We start from the raw sequence: 20,737 nt of genomic DNA on the forward strand, positions 1-20,737 counted from the left end.
TGTCCTCTACCCTTCTCTGCCAATCCCTCCACTGGGCTCCGCTCAGTGTCCTCCACCCTTCTCTGCCAATCCCTCCACTGACCTCCACTCAGTGTCCTCTACCCTTCTCTGCCAATCCCTCCACTGGGCTCCGCTCAGTGTCCTCCACCCTTCTCTGCCAATCCCTCCACTGACCTCCGCTCAGTGTCCTCCACCCCTCTCTGCCAATCCCTCCACTGGCTTCCCATTGCCCAATGGATAAAATTCAAAACATTAACATATAAAGCCATCTGCCTCAAATGACATCACCGATCTTGTCTCCAAATATCACCCAAACCGTCCTCTCCGCTCCTCACAAGGCCTCCTGCTCTCTAGCTCCCTCGTCTTCTCCTCCCATGCTCATCTCCAGGACTTCTCCAGAGCCTCCCTCTTCCTCTGGAACTCTCTACCCCAATGTATCAGACTATCGCCTACTCTGCTCACTTTTAGGTGATCTCTGAAAACCTAGCTCTTCAGGGAAGCCTATCCTGCCCTCAGCTAATAATGGAATCTTCTACTCCTCCTACCAGTCCATCCCCCACAGTTACTACCTTTTGTACCACTAGCCCCTCCCTCTTAGATTGTAAGCTCCCAGGATCAGGGCCCTCCTAACCCTCTTGTATAGAACTGTATTGTTGCTGTATTGTCTCCCGTTATATTGTAAAGTGCTGAGCAAAATGTTGGCACCATAAATCCTGAATAATAATAATAATAATCTAAATGGGCCCTAAAAGATCTACAATTAGCAGGAGAAGCCTTCAAATCCTGTTACATTTTATTGCTTTTGGCTCTATTTTTTAGATTTTAGAGGTAACACCCCTCCCCTCCCCCACTTCTAGAGAAAAACCATTTGGCCTCCATCCCCAGAATCGGAACAACTTTATTGGTCAACAAAGCCGTAGCCTGGAAGCATTATAGACATCAGCAAATGATCATTAGAATGAGCTCACCGTTCACGGAAGTGGAGCTGAAGAGGCTGAAGTATTCCGGACATTGCAGCACGACCACCTCTCCGACCGATGCCGCTGGCCAGCACGTAATGTTGTCCCAAATTCTCTTACACACTGAAAAACAAGAAGAGGTAAATGAAAATGGATCGGTCACTGCAAGACAGCACGGCACACAAGGCATGTCAGTACGGCTAAGTTCACACTAGCTTTGTAGGCAGGCGTTTGAGGGGCGTTTTTAACGATCCTCAAACGCCTATGAAAATTATACACATGGCAGTGCTGTTCACACCGAAGCCTTAGCATTGTGGCAAAATTGACACCTCGTGTCAAGTCAGGAGGAGTTGAAACCTTTCAACACCTCCCATGCAAGTCTATGGTGATGCTCCTCAAATGCCTGGCAGGCGTTTGCAAGGCTTTAATACCATTAACTTCATTATAGGCGTTTGTGGTGAGGGTTTTAATGCTTGGAAAATGCCTATGAAACGCCTCAAAAACGCTTATAGGGCGTTTAGGGAGCATTTGGGTGCATTAAGACCGCTTCCCAAACTCTTTTCTAACGCCTGTCAAACGCTATAGGGGTGTTTGGGAAGCGTTAGAAATTAGTCAAGTGCAGGGGCGGACTGACCATTTGGAAACTCGGGCACCGCCCGAGGGCCCGGGATCAGTAGGGGGCCCCATGAGATGCCCCTGGTACCTTTTTCATAGGCATTTTTGAGTTTGGGCAAGGACACAGGGGCCCCATGATCTCCTATTGCCAGGGGGCCCCATGAGTTGTCAGTCCGCCCCTGGTCAAGTGTGAACGAGCCCTTAGAGGATGCATTTACATGGGCCTCCTGCAACTGGCTTATGTGAATGCTAGAGGAATATCAGGAAGACATAAGCAAACTTTATTAATTCCAGATCAAGTTGACCAATCATGTATTTACACGGATGTACATGCGTTTAGACGCATTTAGAGTATATAACTGTTAGTGGGATTATAACAAAGTGGAAGCAACTGGGAACAACAGCAACTCAGCCACCAAGTGGTAGGCCACGTCACATGACAGGGCGGGGTCAGCGCATGATGAAGCGCACAGTGCGCAGAAGTCACCAACTGTCTGCAGAGTCAATAGCTAAAGACCTCCAAACTTGGTGTGGCCTTCAGATTACACAACAACAGTGCATAGAGAGCTTCATGGAATCAGTTTCCATGGCCGAGCAGCTGCATCCAAGCCTTACATCACCAAGTGCAATGCAAAGTGTTGGATGCTGTGGTGTAAAGCACGCCGCCACTGGACTCTAGAGCGCTCTGGAGTAACCAATCACACTTCTCTGTCTGGCAATCTGATGGACGTGTCTGGGTTTGGCGGTTGCCAGGAGAATGATATCTGCCTGACTGCATTCTGCCAAGCGTAAAGTTTGGTGGAGGGGGGATAATGGTGTGGGGTTGTTTTTCAGGGGTTGGGCTTGGCCCCCTAGTTCCAGTGAAGGGAACTCTTAAGGCGTCAGCATACCAAGACATTTTGGACAATTTCATGCTCCCAACTTTGTGGGAGGAGTTTGGGGATGGCCCCTTCCTGTTCCAACATGACTGGGCACCAGTGCACAAAGCAAGGTCCATAAACCCATGGATGAGCGAGTTTGGGGTGGAGGAACTTGACTGGCCTGCACAGAGTCCTGACCTCAACCCCATAGAACACCTTTGGGATGAATTAGAGCGGAGACTGCGAGCCAGGCCTTCTAGTCCGACATCAGTGCCTGACCTGACAAATGTGCTTCTGGAAGAATGGTCCAACCTTCCCATAGACACCCTCCTAAACCTTGTGGACAACCTTCCCATACAAGGTAATAGCTGTGGGGGATGAGCTGATGGAGAAAGTAAAAAAACTGTATCAGTTAGATGCAGGATAGGCTTCTTTGACGAGATGGGTTTTTAGGGATCATCTAAAGGTGGATAGATTAGGAGATAGTCGGACAGATTGGAGTAGGGAGAAGCTGGGGAGAAGTGCTAGAGGCGAGCATCGGAGGGGTTGACACGGGAAGTAGAGAGCAGGAGGCCTTGGGAAGACTGAAGAGAGCAGTTTGGTTGATATTTTGAGACAAGGCTAGTAATGTAGCTGGGGGCAGAGTTGTGGATGGCTTTATAAGTGGTTGTCTTTACATTTTATTAGTTGAATGAGTGGAGGTCAGTGGAGGGATTGGCAGAGAGGGGTGGAGGACACTGAATGGAGGTCAGTGGAGGGACTGGCAGAGAGGAGTGGAGGACACTGAGTGGAGGTCAGTGGAGGGATTGGCAAAGAGGGGTGGAGGACACTGAGTGGAGGTCAGTGGAGGGATTGGCAAAGAGGGGTGGAGGACACTGAGTGGAGGTCAGTGGAGGGACTGGCAGAGAGGGGTGGAGGACACTGAGTGAAGGTCAGTGGAGGAATTGGCAGAGAGGGGTGGAGGACACTGAGTGGAGGTCAGTGGAGGGATTGGCAAAGAGGGGTGGAAGACACTGAGTGGCGGTCAGTGGAGGGATTGGCAAAGAGGGGTGGAGGACACTGAGTGGAGGTCAGTGGAGGGATTGGCAAAGAGGGGTGGAGGACACTGAGTGGAGGTCAGTGGAGGGATTGGCAAAGAGGGTTGGAGGACACTGAGTGGAGGTCAGTGGAGGGATTGGCAAAGAGGGTTGGAGGACACTGAGTGGAGGTCAGTGGAGGGATTGGCAGAGAGGGGTGGAGGACACTGAGTGGAGGTCAGTGGAGGGATTGGCAAAGAGGGGTGGAGGACACTGAGTGGAGGTCAGTGGAGGGATTGGCAAAGAGGGGTGGAGGACACTGAGTGGAGGTCAGTGGAGGGATTGGCAAAGAGGGGTGGAGGACACTGAACAGTTGGTAAGGTGGATGAGCCTGGCAGCAGCGTTCATGATGGACTGGAGGGGGGATAGCCTATGTAAAGGTAATCCAATAAGGAGGCAGTTTCAGTAGTCGAGGCCAGAGATGACCAGGGAGTGACACAGAAGCTTTGTGGTGTCATTGAGTAAAACCCGGAGGTAGGCAAAGAAATGCTTAGTATCACTTTTCAGTCCAAAAAAAATAATACTCGCTGCCCTTACATCCATCATACAACTGAGCCAAAGATCGCAATGGAGCTGATTTACGAAAGGCAAATAGACTGTGCACTCTGGAAGTGCAGTTGCTCCAGAGCTTAGTAAATGAGGCGAATCTTCACTTTGCAAAAAATGCCCAACCACATGCAAGGAAATGTGTGAATTTTGCATGCACCTGATTGAATGATGGAAGTCAGCAGAGCTTTCCCTCATTTACTAAGCTCCGGAGACACTGCACTTTGCACTGTGCGCTGTTCTTTTTGCTATGGTAAACCAACTTCAATGTCTCTGGCTATCAGGAGCTAATGGATGTTTGACTTCATTAGAGACTAAAGGGTGCCTTGTTTCAGTCAGAGAACTTCTTAGGCTACGTTCACACGCACAGACGTGGGCTGACCATGAGCAGACACTGGCAGTGCCATTAGTTCTTAATGTCGCCTCCTTGCATTGGCCAGCACATGAGTTTGGCGTGTGGCAAAATGCATGGCGGCAGGGCATTGTGCGCTTCGGTGTGTCTTGATTTTGCAAATCAGTCAGGAGCATTTTTTGCATGTTTCTCATGCATAGAGCAGGCCAAAAATGAAAGGGCTGCTTCACACACAATGCGTGGGAACACGTGGAAAACACACTGGAACGCGTGCGCGCTCCATCGCACCTCCATGGCGTGAACAGAGAGAAACCTGCATAAGTAACAGGAAATAAGGCTTTCCTCATACTTCTAAAAGCTGGACCTGACTGTCCCATGCCAGGTCTGGTAATGGGAAACGCATGACACTTCTTCCACCTCCTGATCACGCAGCGCCTGTGTCGCCAAGCATCAGGCCATGGAACGCTCCCACAAGGTCAAGAAACGTATGTACTGTAGATCCCTCTGTAGCCCTGTTTTGTCCTTTCTTCATCAAACAGGCAAATCGCTTCTCACAACTTACAGGTGAAATGAGCATCTGACCACATCCTGTTGTCTTTGTCAAGCTTGGCGGGGCTTGCATGCTTCAGCAACATTTTTGGTATCTATGTACACAGCATTCACAGTACGGTGCGAGCAATCCATAACAGAGGCAGGCCTTTTAATCAGCAGGAACGCAGCTCCGGTGCTGAATGTACACTATATTGCCAAAAGTATTGGTCGGCCTGCCTTTCCACGCACATGAAGATTAATGGCCCCCCAGTCTTAGTCTGTAGGGTTCAATATTGAGTTGGCCCCGCCCTTGGCAGCTATAACAGCTTCAACTCTTCTGGGGAGGCCGTCCACAAGGTTTAGGAGGGTGTCTATGGGAAGGCTGGACCATTCTTCCAGAAGCACATTTGTCAGGTCAGGCACTGATGTCGGGGGAGGAGGCCTGGCTCACAGTCTCCGCTCTAATTCATCCCAAAGGTGTTCTATGGGGTTGAGGTCAGGACTCTGTGCAGGCCAGTCATGTTCCTCCACCCCAAACTGGCTCCTCCATGTCTTTATGGACCTTGCTTTGTGCACTGGTGTGCAGTCATGTTGGAACAGGAAGAAAGCATCCCCAAACTCTTCCCACGAATTGTCCAAAATGTCTTGGTGTGCTGACGCCTTAAGAGTTCATTTCACTGGAATTAAGGGGCCAAGCCCAACCCCAGAAAAACAACCCCACACCATTATCCCCCCTCCACCAAACTTTACACTTGGCACAATGCAGTCAGGCAAGTACCGTTCTCCTGGCAACTGCCAAACCCAGACACATCCATTGGATTGCCAGACAGAGAAGTGTGATTGGTCACTTCAGAGAACACGTCTACTCTGCTCTAGAGTCCAGTGGCAGCGTGCTTTACACCACGGCATCCGACGCTTTGCATTGCACTTGGTGACGTAAGGCTTGGATGCAGCTGCTCAGCCATGGAAACCCATTCCATGAAGCTCTCTACTTTGGCAACCACCAAACCCAGACATGTCCACCGGATTGCCAGACAGGGAAGTGTGATTGGTCACTCCAGAGAACACGTCTCCTCTGCTCTAGAGTCCAGTGGCGGCGTGCTTTACACCACGGCATCCAACGCTTTGCATTGCACTTGGTGATGTAAGGCTTGGATGCAGCTGCTCGGCCATGGAAACCCATTCCATGAAGCTCTCTACACACTGTTGTTGTGCTAATCTGAAGGCCACACCAAGTTTGGAGGTCTTTAGCTATTGACTCTGCAGACAGTTGGCGACTTCTGGGCACTGAAGCGTGATTGGTCACTCCAGAGAACACATCTCCACTGCAAAGAAGTCCAATGCCCTAGCTGGAAGATACATATATACAACATTAGTCATACAATTGTGATTATTACAAAATTGTTACACCGAGAAACCTTCTCCACAGTCTCACGTCTTGACTTCTTTGCCTCCGGGGTCCTGAGGAAGCTAATGAGCGAAAAGCCTCGACCTCCGGAGAACTTAGATGTCAGAATATATAAATGCTGTAATTTATTGGGCTGACTAGCCAAATACTGTTTTTATGGTAAATTTTTGGAAGATATGTTTCAATAAATATGTTTTATACAGTAATTTGAGGTTGCCCGTTTTCTGTACCAGTAAAGTCCCATTTGTTTTTTGTGGTTTTTCATCAGAGTAAAGTTTACCGATCTTTATGGATCTGTGTACATGGGTGGGCCCATAAAAGACAATACACTTAAACTTAATTAAGTATAAAAAAAAAAAAAAGCTTACTGGACACTATGTTTTTATTGTCTGCATTTGCTTTTGAATTTGTTTTTTAATTCTTCCAGTTCCCAATGCTGTCCAGAGCCTTTTTTTATCATGAAAAAATGCATGCAAGGCATTTTCAAGGTACTCAAAATGGACAAAACACTGAACACAGGATGTTCCTACCAAGCTAGTCACACATGGTAATGACCAATTCACACCTCAGACCTCTCCCACCCTTGGAAACAAAAGATATGTTAATGACCGTTCACACCTCAGACCTTTCCCACCCTTGGAAACAAAAGAAATGTTAATGACCATTCACACCTCAAATTCCTCATGAAGACCCCCTGCCAGGTGACCTTAATGACTCCCTTCCCCAGACACCTTTCCCACCCTTGGAAACAAAAGATATGTTAATGACCATTCACACCTCAAATTCCTCATGAAGACCCCCTGCCAGGTGACCTTAATGCCTCCCTCCACCAGACACCTTTCCCACCCTTGGAAACAAAAGAAGTGTTAATGAGCAACTCACACCTAATTATCTCAACACATACTGCTGTCTCTGCTTCTACTCTCTGTATTTCTCTGAAACAGTCTGAAATAGTTAATAATTAACTTTTCAGTGCATTCTGGGCATTTGGGAGGTTCTCCTGTGCTTATCTTTAAAAACGCTTCTAAACGCAAACGCACATAAACACGTTATGCAACCGCGGCTAAACAGACGTTTTTTAAGCTACGTTTTCCAGCAGTCAGTTTCCATCGTTCAGAAGTGTCCCGTGTACATGGGGCCATAGATGTCATAATATAGAAATGCTGTAATTGATTGGGCTGACTAGCCAAATACTGTTTTTATGGTAACTTTTTGGAAGATATGTTTCAATAAACATTTGTATACAGTAATCTGAGGTTGTCCGTTTTCTGTACCAGTAAAGTCCCATTTGTTTTTTGTGGTTTTTCATCAGCGTAAGTTTTCCGATCTTTATGCATCTGTGTACATGGGTGGGCCCATAAAAGACAATACACTTCCATTTAATTACGTATAAAAAAAAAGCTTACTGGACACTACGTTTTTAATGTCTGTGTGCATGAGCCCTGAAAGAACCTAAGATTTGTTAACAGTGTGCTTTTTAGCCATTTGTCACAATTAGTTACATCACCACTTCTACGCTTTTACATTCTTCATAAAAGCTTTCACACAGCAACTGGAATTTGTAAAGAAACAGCTTGTGCTATCCTAGCAAACAAATACCATATTACCGATAAAGGTGGGAATACACGATTAGAAAATAAACCGATCGGTCATCCGACGGCCGATTGGTCGAAATCGTGGCCCACATTAACCAATCTAAAAAAATCGTTCATCGGGCAATACGTACAAGTGGAAGTGATGCGGTGTGCGTGGGACCTTGTAGCCACGCCCCTCCGGCCACAACGAGCGATATACACAACGATTACCAGCAATGAGTATAATATTTATTACATGACCTATATACATAAATAGTGATACATAAAATATAATCTACACAATTCTGGTTTCATCATCTCATTCAGCCAATCTACTTTTAACATTTGGATTTTTTGATTGTTTTATTATTATTATACAGGATTTATATGGCGCCAACGGTTTGCTCAGCGCTTTACATTATAGTGGGAGACAATACAGCAACAATACAGTTCAATACAAGAGGGATTAGACGGCCCTGCTCCTTGGAGCTTACAATCTAGGAGGGCGGGTGTGAGTGGTACAGTAGGTAGTCACTGTGGGGGATAGAGTGGTTGGAAGAGTAGAGGACACCAGAATTAGCAGAGGGCTGGATAGGCTTCCCTAAAGAGAAAGCTTTTCAGTGAACGCCGAAAGGCAAGTAGGATGGGTGACGCCCTGGAGAAGTCTTGGAGACGAGCATGGGAGGAGGAGATAAGAGAGCTAGAAAGTAAGAGGTCTTGCGAGGAGTGGAGTGTACGGTTTGGGTGATATTTAGAGATAAGATCGGTGATGTAAGTTGGGGCAGTATTATGGATGGCTTTATATGTCATTGTCAGGGTTTTGAATTTTATCCGTTGGGCAACGGGGAGCCAGTGGAGGGATTGGCAGAGAGGGGTGGAGGACACTGAGTGGAGGCCAGTGGAGGGATTGGCAGAGAGGGATGGAGGACACTGAGTGGAGGCCAGTGGAGGGATTGGCAGATAGGGGTGACAGATACAGAACAGTTAGTAAGGTGGATGAGTCTGGCAGCAGCGTTCATGATAGACTGGAGGGGGGATAGTCTACGATGAGGTAGGCCAATGAGGAGGGAGTTACAGTAGTTGAGGTGTGATATGACAAGGGAGTGGATAAGTTGCTTAGTGGTTTCCAGGGTTAGGAACGGTCGTATCTTGGAGATGTTGTGGAGGTGAAGTCTACATGATTTTGTCAGCGATTGGATCTGGGGCTGGAAGGACAGATGGGAGTCTGGGATTACCCCTAGTACCCTGGCGTGAGGGGATGGACTGAGGATGGTGTAAGCAATATTTATGGTGAAGTCGTGGGGGGGGGGCACGGGCTGGGGGGAATACTAGGAGCTCAGTTTTGGAGAGGTTGAGTTTGAGGAAGTGGAGTGACATCCATGCGGATATGTCGCTTAGTAGGCTAGCGATACGGGTGGAAACTGAAGGGGTGAGGTGAGGGGTAGACAGATAGATTTGCATGTCATCAGCATAGAGATGGTAGTTGAAGCCGTGGGAGTTTATCAAGTGACCAAGGGAGGAGGTGTAGATGAAGAAGAGAAGGGGTCCAAGGACAGAACCTTGGGGGACCCCTACAGAGAGAGGGAGTGAGGAGGAGGTGGCAGTGTTATAGGTAACACTGAAGGAGCTTTGTGATAGATAGGAGGAGAACCAGGAGAGAGCAGAGTCGCTGAGGCCAAAAGAGTGTCATTTTTTGAGGAGGAGGGGATGGTCAACTGTGTCAAAAGCCACAGAGAGGTCGAGTAGTAGGAGTATTGAATAGTGGCCATTGGTTTTTGCAGTTAGTAGGTCATTAGAGAGCTTTAGTAGGGCAGTTTCGGTGGAGTGTAGGGGGCGAAAGCCAGACTGTAAAGGGTTGAGAAGGTTGTTGTCAGTGAGGTGGGAGCTCAGACGATTGTAGACTAAGCGTTCTAGGAGTTTAGAGATGAATGGGAGCAGGGAGATGGGTCTAAGGTTGTTCATGTTGGTGGGGTCTAGGGAGGGTTTCTTAACTATGGGAGTGATGTGCGCATGCTTTAGAGGGGAGGGGAATGTACCTGTAGAGAGGGAGAGATTGAAGATGTGAGTGAGGGAGCATAGGATGGAAGAGGAGGGTGATCGAAAGAGTTATAAGGGGACAGGGTCCAGGGGGCAGGTGGTGAGGCGGGCTTCTGAGAAGACCTTTAGGACCTCTTCGGTGGTAGCGGGGTCAAAGGAGGACAGTGTTGAGGGAGGTATGGTGTGAGGGATGCTAAGTGGGGTGGGTGTCTGTGTAGTGGCGATGTCCCTACGAATTGCGTTGATCTTGTTTTGGAAATGGTGTGCAATCTCGTGGGCAGTGATTGAGGCGCTGGGTGGCGGTGTAGAAAGTTAAAGGTAGAGAAGAGCAGACGAGGACTCGAAGAGAAGGTATCAATGAGGGTGACAAAGTAAGCTTGTTTGGCAGCATGAAGGGAGGAAGTGTATGTTAGGAAGGCAGATTTATATCGGGTGAACGCTAGTTGGGATTTGGTTTTACGCCATAATCGCTCCAGTGCGTGACTGTGTCGTTTGAGATTTCGGGTGTGGTCGGTCTGCCAAGGTTGTAGGGGTCGGGGCCTGATGCTTCGTGTTGTTAAAGGAGCAAGCGAGTCTAGAGCGGATGAGAGAGAGTTGCTGTAGACAGCGGTGGCCAGGTTGGGGCAGGACAGGGGGTTGATGCTGTCGTAGGGATGGTCAGTTGCGGAGTGGAAGGGAACCGGGTTTAGGTTACGGAGATTTCTGCTGGAAATTGTCTGCAGTTTAGTGGGGTAGGTGTTAGAGGACGAGGAGACTGTGAATATGATGAGATTGTGATCAGAGAGCGGAAATCGGGTGTTTGAGAGGTTATAGGGAGTACAGTGGTGAGAGAAGACAAGGTCTAAGGTATTCCCGTCGGAATGAGTGGAGGACTGAATACACTGCGCTAGTTCAAAAGAAGAGGTTAAGTGGAGGAGTTGGGTTGTAGCCAGGTTGTTGGCATTAATAGGGATGTTGAGATGTTGAGGATGATCGTGGGTAGCTAAGAGGAGAGAAAGTAGGGTAGCCAGGCGGTGAAGTCGTCGAGAAAGCGGGACACGGGGCCAGGAGGCCAATAGATCTTTGCAATCCTCAGGGAGATTGGAGAGAATAGCCGGATGCAGTGGGTCTCGAAAGAAGAGAAGGATAGAGAGGGAAGGTTAGGGAGGACTTGAAAGGTGCTTAGTGGTGACAGAAGTAGACCAACCCTGCCTCCTTTCCGACTGCTGGGCCTGGGTGAGTGGGTCAAGATGAGACCACCGTAGGAGAGTGCTGCGGGGAAGACAGTATCTGCTGCTTGGAGCCAGGTTTCGGTGAGGGCAAGAAGGTTAAGAGAGCGGGACACAAAGAGGTCATGGATAGAGGCGAGTTTATTGCAGACCAAACGGGTGTTCCAGAGTGCACAGGAAAACGGGAGGGTGGTTTTGGGGAGCAAGGGGACAGATATAAGATTGAGAGGATTGCGGTGATTCCAAGGGAAAGAGGATGTCTTGTGTGTGGGCGAAGTAGAGGAGGACCAGGGTTCGGGAAGATTTCTCCAGAGGTTAGGAGGAGAAGAAGGGTGAGGAAGGTGGCATGTGAGCGGGATGTATACGGGCGCGCATGCCTTCCAGTCCTGGCGTTAGGGTCAGAAGGAGAATGAAGTATTAGCAAGAGGTGATGAGAGCAGTAGTGAGGAGATGGGAGCAGTGAGGGAGAGATGTACAGCGTTTTGGGTGGAGCAGAGGGACGGAGAAGTGAGGTTTTGGGAACACAAGAAAGGACTATGAAGAGGAGGAATAGAGGAGGCATTTAGAGGTGTAGGGAGTGGGGATCGGGTATGGAGAGATGGTTTCCAGGGGCGCTTGAATTAAATTGTGTTTAGATTCTTTGCACATAAACATCCGGGTCATCTTCTGTTTCCGCTCATGCGTGATAGCGCTTGATAGATTTTTTTCGTACGACTGTCATACCACTGCATTGAAAATTTTTCACTCCAGATTTTTTCATTCACAATATTGTTATCGGTTAAAACATCCTGCTCATCAACGAATAGAAAATCGCTTGATCAGCGGTTCCGCAAAATCTTTTGTATGATTTTCTTATCGTGTGTACGGGGCATTAGGCTCCATGCACACCAGGAGCTGAAAAAAACGCCAGAAAAAGCTGTATTAAAAAAAGCTCAACACCAGTATTTTTCTTGGGGGGGGGGGCATTTTTCTGTTTTTGTGCAGGCATTTTGTAATATATAGCTGGTTGTTAAGGAGCTGGCTGCAAGCCGTGTCCTTAACAACCGATAACTTACTGACAGCTGAATGTAAACAAATAAAATGCCGGCAATTAACTGCTTCAGCTCCGCCCCATAGCGGAATTACTGCTACAGGGTGGCAGCTGTGCGCAAAATCACGTATATGTAAGTGATTTGCATTTCCGGGTGCCCCTACCCCTGCCGCCATTCGTGGCCGCGGCTGTCAATCACCGGGTCCCAGCCAGTGATTATTCGCCGGCGCTTGGTGATTGCCGAGGATCTCCAACGGGGAAAAGGGGGGGGGGGGAGAACTGTTAGTAAACAAAACTAATGTACTAAATAAGTGTGTTAAACAGGGGCGGACTGACCATTTGGAAACTCGGACACTGCCCGAGGGCCCGGGGGCAGTAGGGGGCCCCATGAGATGCCCCTGGTACCTTTTTCATAGGCTTTTTTGAGTTTGGGCAAGGACACAGGGGCCCCATGATCCTCTATTGCCCGGGGGCCCCATGAGTTGTCAGTCCGCCCCTGGTGTTAAATAAAAGTGTGTGTGATATTTATCAACGCCTATTAAATTGCGCTTAGCGTATCAAGCATATTCAACAAATATACATATTAATCATTCGAATCCCAGCCACGGCACCACCTGCTTGGAGTATGCATGTTCTCCCTGTGCCTGCGTGGGTTTCCTCCGGGTACTCCGGTTTCCTCCCACACTCCAAAGACATGCTGGTAGGTTAATTGGCTCCTGTCTAAATCGTCCCTAGTATGTGTATGTATGAATGTGAGTTAGGGACCTTAGATTGTACAGGGACTGATGTGAATGTACAATATATATGTAAAGTGCTGTGTAAATTGACAGCGCTATATAAGTACCTGAAATAAATACATAAATACATATTAATCAAAAACCTGCTGCCACTTTAAACAAACCATAATAAATTAGTGAATAAAACAACACATAAAGTGTTATAGTGGCGCTAAATGGGGTAATATAGTGAGTACAACACAATAAAATGTGAATAAATCAATAAAATGATATCAGTCGATTACTGTGAATGCAAAAATTATACATAAATAATCCGAAGTCCACAGAAATTGTTCCTCCTTCACTCCTTCTTTGGAATCCACCACGTGCTGTCTAATAAAAACCAGGTGCCTCAAAGTGTCCCCCACACGGATGCGCACTCACCAATAGTTGTTGCCTCCCACTTTCGTGGTTGGCAGAGCAGGCTTCACAGAATGATTCTCCAGATATAAGTGGATTATAACCAATGGGGTACAACCATCATGGAGGTATAATGGTTCAAACTATTAAGGATTCCATACATTCCAATGCTTATGTATCGTACAAGCATGATATTCCTCTTTCCCATGATCACCATGTAAAACAAAAAGCAGAGAGGCTCTCCAAAGGTGTAGTATTAACCACTTCCCGTCCGGCCTTTGTATATAAACGGCCAGACGGTGGCACTGCAGGGGCGGGTTGCTGTTTATAAACGGCCTCCCCGCCCCCTGGGAGCGCGCAGCACTACGATCCGGGTGCCCACTGTGTCCGGACATCAATCGTTGTACGGGACCTCTGTGCAAGGTCCCGATCAAGTGATTACTGATTGGCCAATCAGTGATCACATGAAGAGTAGTAAGCAAGATGTCACTTCTGACATCATTGCTTACTAAGTGTGAAATCTGTGAATGATCACAGAGGTCACATGGTACAAGGCTATTCACAACAGCTGTGACCAATCACAGCTCGCACAGTAGTTCTCAATGGCTGCAAGAATGAAGGAGAAGGAGAAATTATTGCTTTTATAGCCTTTATGGGTGTAAAAGCAATCAGTGTAAAAAAAAAAAATCCTCAACACCCCCCACAAGTAGTACAGTGTCACCAAGGTGACACTGTACTGGTAGGGTGACAGTATGTTAAAAAAAAAAAAACCATAAATAATAATATAAAGAAATAAAATAAAAATGTAAAAAAAAGTTTAAAAATTATAATTTTTGGTTATAAACTAATATGGGTTATTTTTTTTTTTTTTACTAAAAAGATAACGTAATAAATTTTGGCCAAGATTTATGATGAAATACTATTTATTTGCAAAATTTTATAAGAAACTTTTTTTCAAAATGTTTGGACTTTTTCATTTATATAGCAAAAAAAAAAAAAAAAATCCCAGTGGTGAATAAATACCACCAAAATAAAGTTTTATCTGTCTCAAAAAATGCTTAAAAAATTCATATGGGTACAGTGTTGCATGACCGCGCAATTGTCATTCAAAGTGTGATAGCGCTGAAAGCTGAAAATTGGCCTGGACAGGAAGGGGCTAAAAGTGTCCGGACAGGAAGGGGGTAAAAGTGTCCGGACAGGAAGGGGGTGAAAGTGTCCGGACTGGAAGGGGGGTGAAAGTGTCCGGACTGGAAGGGGGGTGAAAGTGTCTGGACTGGAAGGGGGGTGAAAGTGTCCGGACTGGAAGGGGGGTGAAAGTGTCCGGACTGGAAGGGGGTGAAAGTGTCCGGACTGGAAGGGGGTGAAAGTGTCCGGACTGGAAGGAGGGGAAAGTGCCCGGACTGGAAGGGGGTGAAAGTGTCCGGACTGGAAGGGGGGGAAAGTGTCCGGACTGGAAGGGGGGGAAAGTGTCCAGACTGGAAGGGGGGAAAGTGACTGGAAGTGATTAAACCCAAGATCCTTTATTAATCCAAATGGACATTAGTCACAAGCAAACAGTAGTAAAAAGCCCAGTATCATATTACTGAATATGTCTGGAGTGACAGAAGACCGTGGATGCTCTCACCACCACCCTCTGTCCGAACAAGAGTCTAGTAAACATCCCAGGACAAAATTTGAAACACGAAATCATAAATTATAATTTAATAAATAATCATAAAAAATAATAATATAATAATAATAAATTTAATTCAATAATGTAATCAAACCAAAAACACTGAAATGTGAAATAGAGCGCCAAGTTCGCACATCGCTGAGCTCAGTCGCAGAATCGTTTTCAGTGTCTGATGAGGAATTTCCCCCACGAATCATTATCACTCAATTCTGCAAGTGGTTCTGATTTACTATCGCTGTTCTCTAGCCGGTCTAAAACCGCTTTTGACCTAAAGGGACGCTTTTTGGACGCCATGGACGTTTCTCAGTTTCCAGGCAGAAAGGGCAGTAAAAATGCAGGCAGGGCGCCGGACAAAGCACTCGGGACAAAATGTATGTGAAATGGTTTGATACAGGAATGTTATACTATGTGATTTTAGTGAATTTAGTGAATGTCACTTTTTGTCATTTTCAAATTTCCCACCAGTTCTGTCCCCCGTACGTCCCGACATCCCAGGGAACGGAACCCAGAAGACTGATGCCAGCATCAGCTGGAGGACATTACAGGGGACACTGCAGGAGGGACATCGCGAGAGCGCAGGACAAGATAAGAAAATAACAGATCCCGGAGCAGCGCCGCATGGTAAGCCCGAGTGTAGCTCAGGGTTACCGCTTTTGGTACTGAAACTTTACCCCGAGCTACACTCGGGAATACCGCCAGGGAGGCTACAGTGCTATGCTGATGACACCCAAATCTACCGCTCTGCCCCTCAGCTCACTCCATCAGTCCCCTCACGCATCACTAATCTACTAACAGACATATCAGCCTGGATTTCACACCACGTTCTGAAAATCAATCTATCCAAAACCAAGCTCATATTTCCTCCCCTATGTGCCCCTTCCCCTGACTTCTCCGTCAAAATCAGCTCAACCACCAACCCATCCCCGCGTGCCAATGTTCTAGGTGTAAACCTGGACTTTGAACTGTCCTTTTTGGCCTCACATCCAATCACTGTCCAAAGCTTACTGCCTCAACCTCCACAACATCTCCAAGATACGCCCCTTCCTTACCAATGACACCACAAAGCTTTTAACTCACTCCTTGGTCATCTCTCGTCTTGACCATTGCAACTCCTTCCTCATTGCATAGGCTATCTCCCCTTCAGTCCATCATGAATGCTGCTGCTAGACTCATCCACCTTACCAACCGTTCAGTGTCTGCCACCCCTCTTTGCCAATCCCTTCACTGGCTCCTGCTCACCCAACAAATTAAATTCAAGATACTTACAACAACGTATAAAGCCATCCACAACTCAGCCCCTAGCTACATCACTAACCTTGTCTCAAAATACCAACCAAATCGTTCTCCTTGCTCCTCCCAAGACCTCCTGCTCTCTATCATCATCTCACGCCTGGACTATTGCAACTCCCTTCTCACTGGCCAACCCAAACGAACGCTATCCCCACTCCAGTCAATCCTAAACACAGTGGCTAGACTCATCCACCTCACCAAGCGCTCCACATCTGCCTCCCCCCTCTGCCAAGCCCTTCATTGGCTCCCGATTGCCCAACGCATCAAATCAAACTGCTAACTGTGACCTACAAAGCCATTCACAATGCCGCCCCGAACTACATAACTGACCTGATACCCAAGTACTACCCTACCCATGCCCTCCGCTCCTCACAGGACCTCCTACTCTCTAGCTCCCTGGTCTCCTCCTCCCACGCCCGATTACAGGACTTCTCCAGGACTTCCCCCATCCTCTGGAACTCCCTACCCCAATCCATCAGACTGTCACCTACCCTCCTCACCTTCAGGCGCACCCTGAAAACCCTCCTCTTCAGGGAAGCCTACCCCAACCTCCCCTAACACCCGACCTCTAACCACTAACCTCCTCCACTCCTCCCACCACCCCATCCCCACAGCCATCTCTCCTCCTGTACCACCTTCCCCTCCCTCCGAGATTGTAAGCTCCAAAGAGCAGGGCCCTCGAACCCCTCGTGTATTGTATTGTTACTGTCTTGTCTCATGTTCTGTCCCCCTTGCTACTGTACAGCGCTGAGCAAACCCTTTGACGCTATATAAATACTGTATAATAATAATAATATCCCTTGTCACCTCCTCCCATTCTTGCCTCCAGGACTTCTCCAGAGCCGCTCCCATTCTCTTGAACTCCCTTCCCCAATCTGTCAGACTATCTCCTACTCTGTCCACTTTTAGATGATCCCTGAAAACTCATCTCTTCAGAGAGGCCTATCTTGCCCCCACTTAACAACCGTAGATGTATTTTCTCCATCAGTCCATCCCCCCCAGTTATTACCTTTTGTATCTCTTGACACTCCCTCTTAGATTGTAAGTTCTAATGAGCAGGGCCCTCTGATTCCTCCTGTATTCATTTGTATTGTAATTACGTTGTAAAGTGCTGCGTAAACTGTTGGCGCTATATAAATACTGTATAATAATAAGGGGGGTGAAAATGTTTAAACAACTTTTATTTAATGAAATGATGCATGGCCTAAAGAAATCAATGATACGGTATATGAGAAGCAGTGACACAGAAAAAAAAAGTATGTGTACACATACATGCATTCCCTGAGAATAAGTCATTATTAAGAAGCTGCACATCATTGAGGAATTGATATTTATCTGCAGGCATCAATTATTACTGTAAAGTAGATCTTTTCTTCACTTCCTAGTTTCATTGTAATAATATATTTCCTGTGTAGGTCTATTTCTAATGCAATGGTCAGAGTGTCTCCTATAAGCTCAATTACATTACAGGTTAACACACGCAGCACCGGTAGGGTCACACTTAGAGGGGGATTCCCCATTAGACTGTCTCAGCTCTACAAAATCTTTGGGACCAAGAAAGGTATGGGTTGGGTGGGGATTCTCTAACATCTGTCAAACTCCATAACTGAAAATAAGAAATCAAGTTCAATCAAGGCCAAGGATTGTCTGCTGACATCCAGCATGTACCCTGGTCAACCCAACATTTCTATCTCCTACCTTACAAGGATGCCATCAACGCATGTTTACCTGAATGACGTGAGGATAGCTGTGCACCTTCGCAGGAGGGCACATGTGCCATATTTTATCCCCCTAAATCCTACATGTTAAATGGGTAGGGTTGTGGTGGCATGCCCAGAGGCCTATGGGCTTGTTGTGTTGGGTATATAACCAATATATACCGTATATATACTATATGACCAAAGATTTGTGGGTACCTGACCATCATACTTATATGAGCTTGTTGGACATCTCATTCCAAAACCATTACTGGTAAGTTGTCTCTTCTTCGGGGCTATAATAGCCACTACTCTTCTGGGAAAGGGTTTCATAATATTCTGGAGTGTATCTGTGGAATTTTACGCCCATTTAGTCAAATGAACATTTTTGAGGACAGGTACTGATGTTGGACGAGAAGACTGGGCTTGCAATCAGTGTTCCAGTTCATCCCAAAAGGTGTCCAGTAGGGATGAGGTCAGGACTCTGCAGGACACTCCAGTTCCTCCACACCAAGCTCATCAAACCATGCCTTTATGGAGCTGGCTTTGTATAGAGGAGCGCAGTTGGGTGTTTTTTTCAGGCTTGTAGATCCCCTTTGTCCAGGGATTCCTCCAGATGCCTGGATAGAAGACTATCTGGGGTTTGGGGTGGTATGCCAGGAGAGGCTGGATAGCTCTCCAAGAAGAGAAAACCCTTCTGAGCACTTGCACATAGTTCCAGGAAGTTGTTCTCAGTTTAACAGTCCCTTGGGCATCCCACGTTTCCTTCAACCCCATCCAAACCCCTCCCCACAGAATTGGAAAAAAAAAAAAGGTTAAGGACTGTTTACTGTCTCTGGAATGCAAGTTTGTGGAAAATGCGTGTTGCCTGGTTGTGCAGGACTATAGGGGGACATAAATCTTTAGCGACTCCTAAAGGGGTAGTGCTACACTGGAAAAACCTGAACTCAATTATTTTAAAGGGTCTACACATATTTTTGGTGATGCGGTATGTGTGATGGTCAAGTGAGCACAAACATAAGCCATCTAATGCAGGGGCGGACTGACAACTCATGGGGCCCCCGGGCAATAGGGGATCATGGGGCCCCTGTGTCCTTGCCCAAGCTCAAAAAAGCCTATGAAAAAGGTACCAGGGGCATCTCATGGGGCCCCCTACTGACCATGGGCCCTCGGGCAGTGCCCGAGTTTCCAAATGGTCAGTCCGCCCCTGATCTAATGTAATGTTGGGTATACAGTATAACATTGTATTCTTGTTGTACCCGCTCTCCCAGTTTTGGGCCTAAGAACACCAAAATCTGAGCTTGGACATCTATAACTTCTATAACTTGGCAGAACTAATTCTTCCCGCTTGCTGCTTCAAGCAACTATCCCATAGATCAAAACTATGAAGCGCTCAAGAGACCCATTAATCAGAGTTGTTTATTTATGATAGATTGGACAGCTAATAGAAAATGAGTCAGAGTTCTGAAAGTCACAGAAATATGTATAATAAAAAGAGATGCAATAAAAAAAAAAAAAAAAAAGGCAACGGGCGTCATCACCGATTTCACTTTCTCATGGAAGATAAACAAGGAAACATCACATCTTGTGCAATAATGAGGAATGAACTCAGCGGGTGTATAGGTTTGTGTTTCTTTTGTATGCAGTAATGATTTTTGTTGCACACTTAGACTTGTGAGGTAATTGGCCTCTATTAGATCCAAGGCATCACCTTGAAAATGATTGCAATTATCAAAGATGAAAGGATCAAAGAATTCTAGGCATTTGGTGAGCCAACATGACATATGGAGGGGTCTGCTGTAGAAATTGTTTTGACAAATGGAACTTCAGTATTCAACTTTAAAGCCCATCTCCAGACCTCCCCTCCCTAGATGTTGCACCATCCTTGGTAAAATAATATTATCGGGCATCCTCAGTTTGGTTGTGATAAAAGTTGTCAGCATAAGCTTTGTGGCTGAGTTTCAGGTCTAGTAATAGACTAAAAGCCAGTCATACATGGATCGAAATTTGGTTGGTTCAGCAGGGACTGGCCGAATTTCATTCCACGTATGGGCAGGCTGGTTTTACAGAAGTCGATCTACTAACCCATCAACCCAAAGAAAACACAAATCATGGTGTTCAAAAGGAAGAACACAAAACAAATCTTCCTTTACATGAAACAACTGCACTCTTGATTAATCAAACGGCTACATATACCTCGACCTAAAAAAATGAACCAATCAGGAAGTTTCCAGCCAGTTGCAGAGTCCCTGAAGGCATGAACCTTCTACCCAATTAGGAGACAGCTGCACCATCTAAACTACTGGTAGAGTCTGGATTAAAATATTTGGCAGCATCATCATCCCAATTCTTCAATATGGCAGTGACGTATGGGGCCCCGTTACCGACCAATACCAGCTCAAATGGGACTTCAGCCCAACATAAATATTCCATCTGGAATTCTCCAAGCATCTCCTCCAAGTCTATCACAGCACCCATAACAATGCTTGCTAGGCCAAGATAGGTACATTTTTTTGCTGCTTACAGTATGGAAGGGGGCACTATCATACTGGAACCAACAAAACAACAGCCCCAACTCATACCTCCATATAGCCTTGTCCTTGTCCATCCAAAACGGTCAACAATGCATCTTGACAATATCTCAAATTAAAGACAAAATGACCAAAGGAAGATATCATAGAACAGAGAAATAAAACAAACTCCCAGTAATTAACCACTCAGCAGTCGCTACAGGGAGACTATAAAA

General features: G+C 46.6%; 1 protein-coding gene across 2 annotated transcripts in view; it reads right to left on the minus strand.

The window, feature by feature from the left end:
• The window catches only part of VIPR1 (vasoactive intestinal peptide receptor 1), a 461,909-nt gene that overhangs the window by 203,677 nt on the left and 237,495 nt on the right, over window positions 1-20,737 (minus strand). For both annotated transcript variants that reach the window (XM_089689032.1, XM_089689033.1), the window contains exon 3: window positions 969-1,082. In XM_089689032.1, coding sequence (XP_089545158.1) covers window positions 969-1,082 — 114 coding nt within the window. The remainder of the gene's footprint in view (window positions 1-968; window positions 1,083-20,737) is intronic.

This window comes from Staurois parvus, unplaced genomic scaffold, assembly GCF_062004578.1.
Source record: "Staurois parvus isolate SC_StPar_1 unplaced genomic scaffold, SC_StPar_1.0 ptg000467l, whole genome shotgun sequence".
Lineage (NCBI taxonomy): Eukaryota > Metazoa > Chordata > Amphibia > Anura > Ranidae > Staurois > Staurois parvus.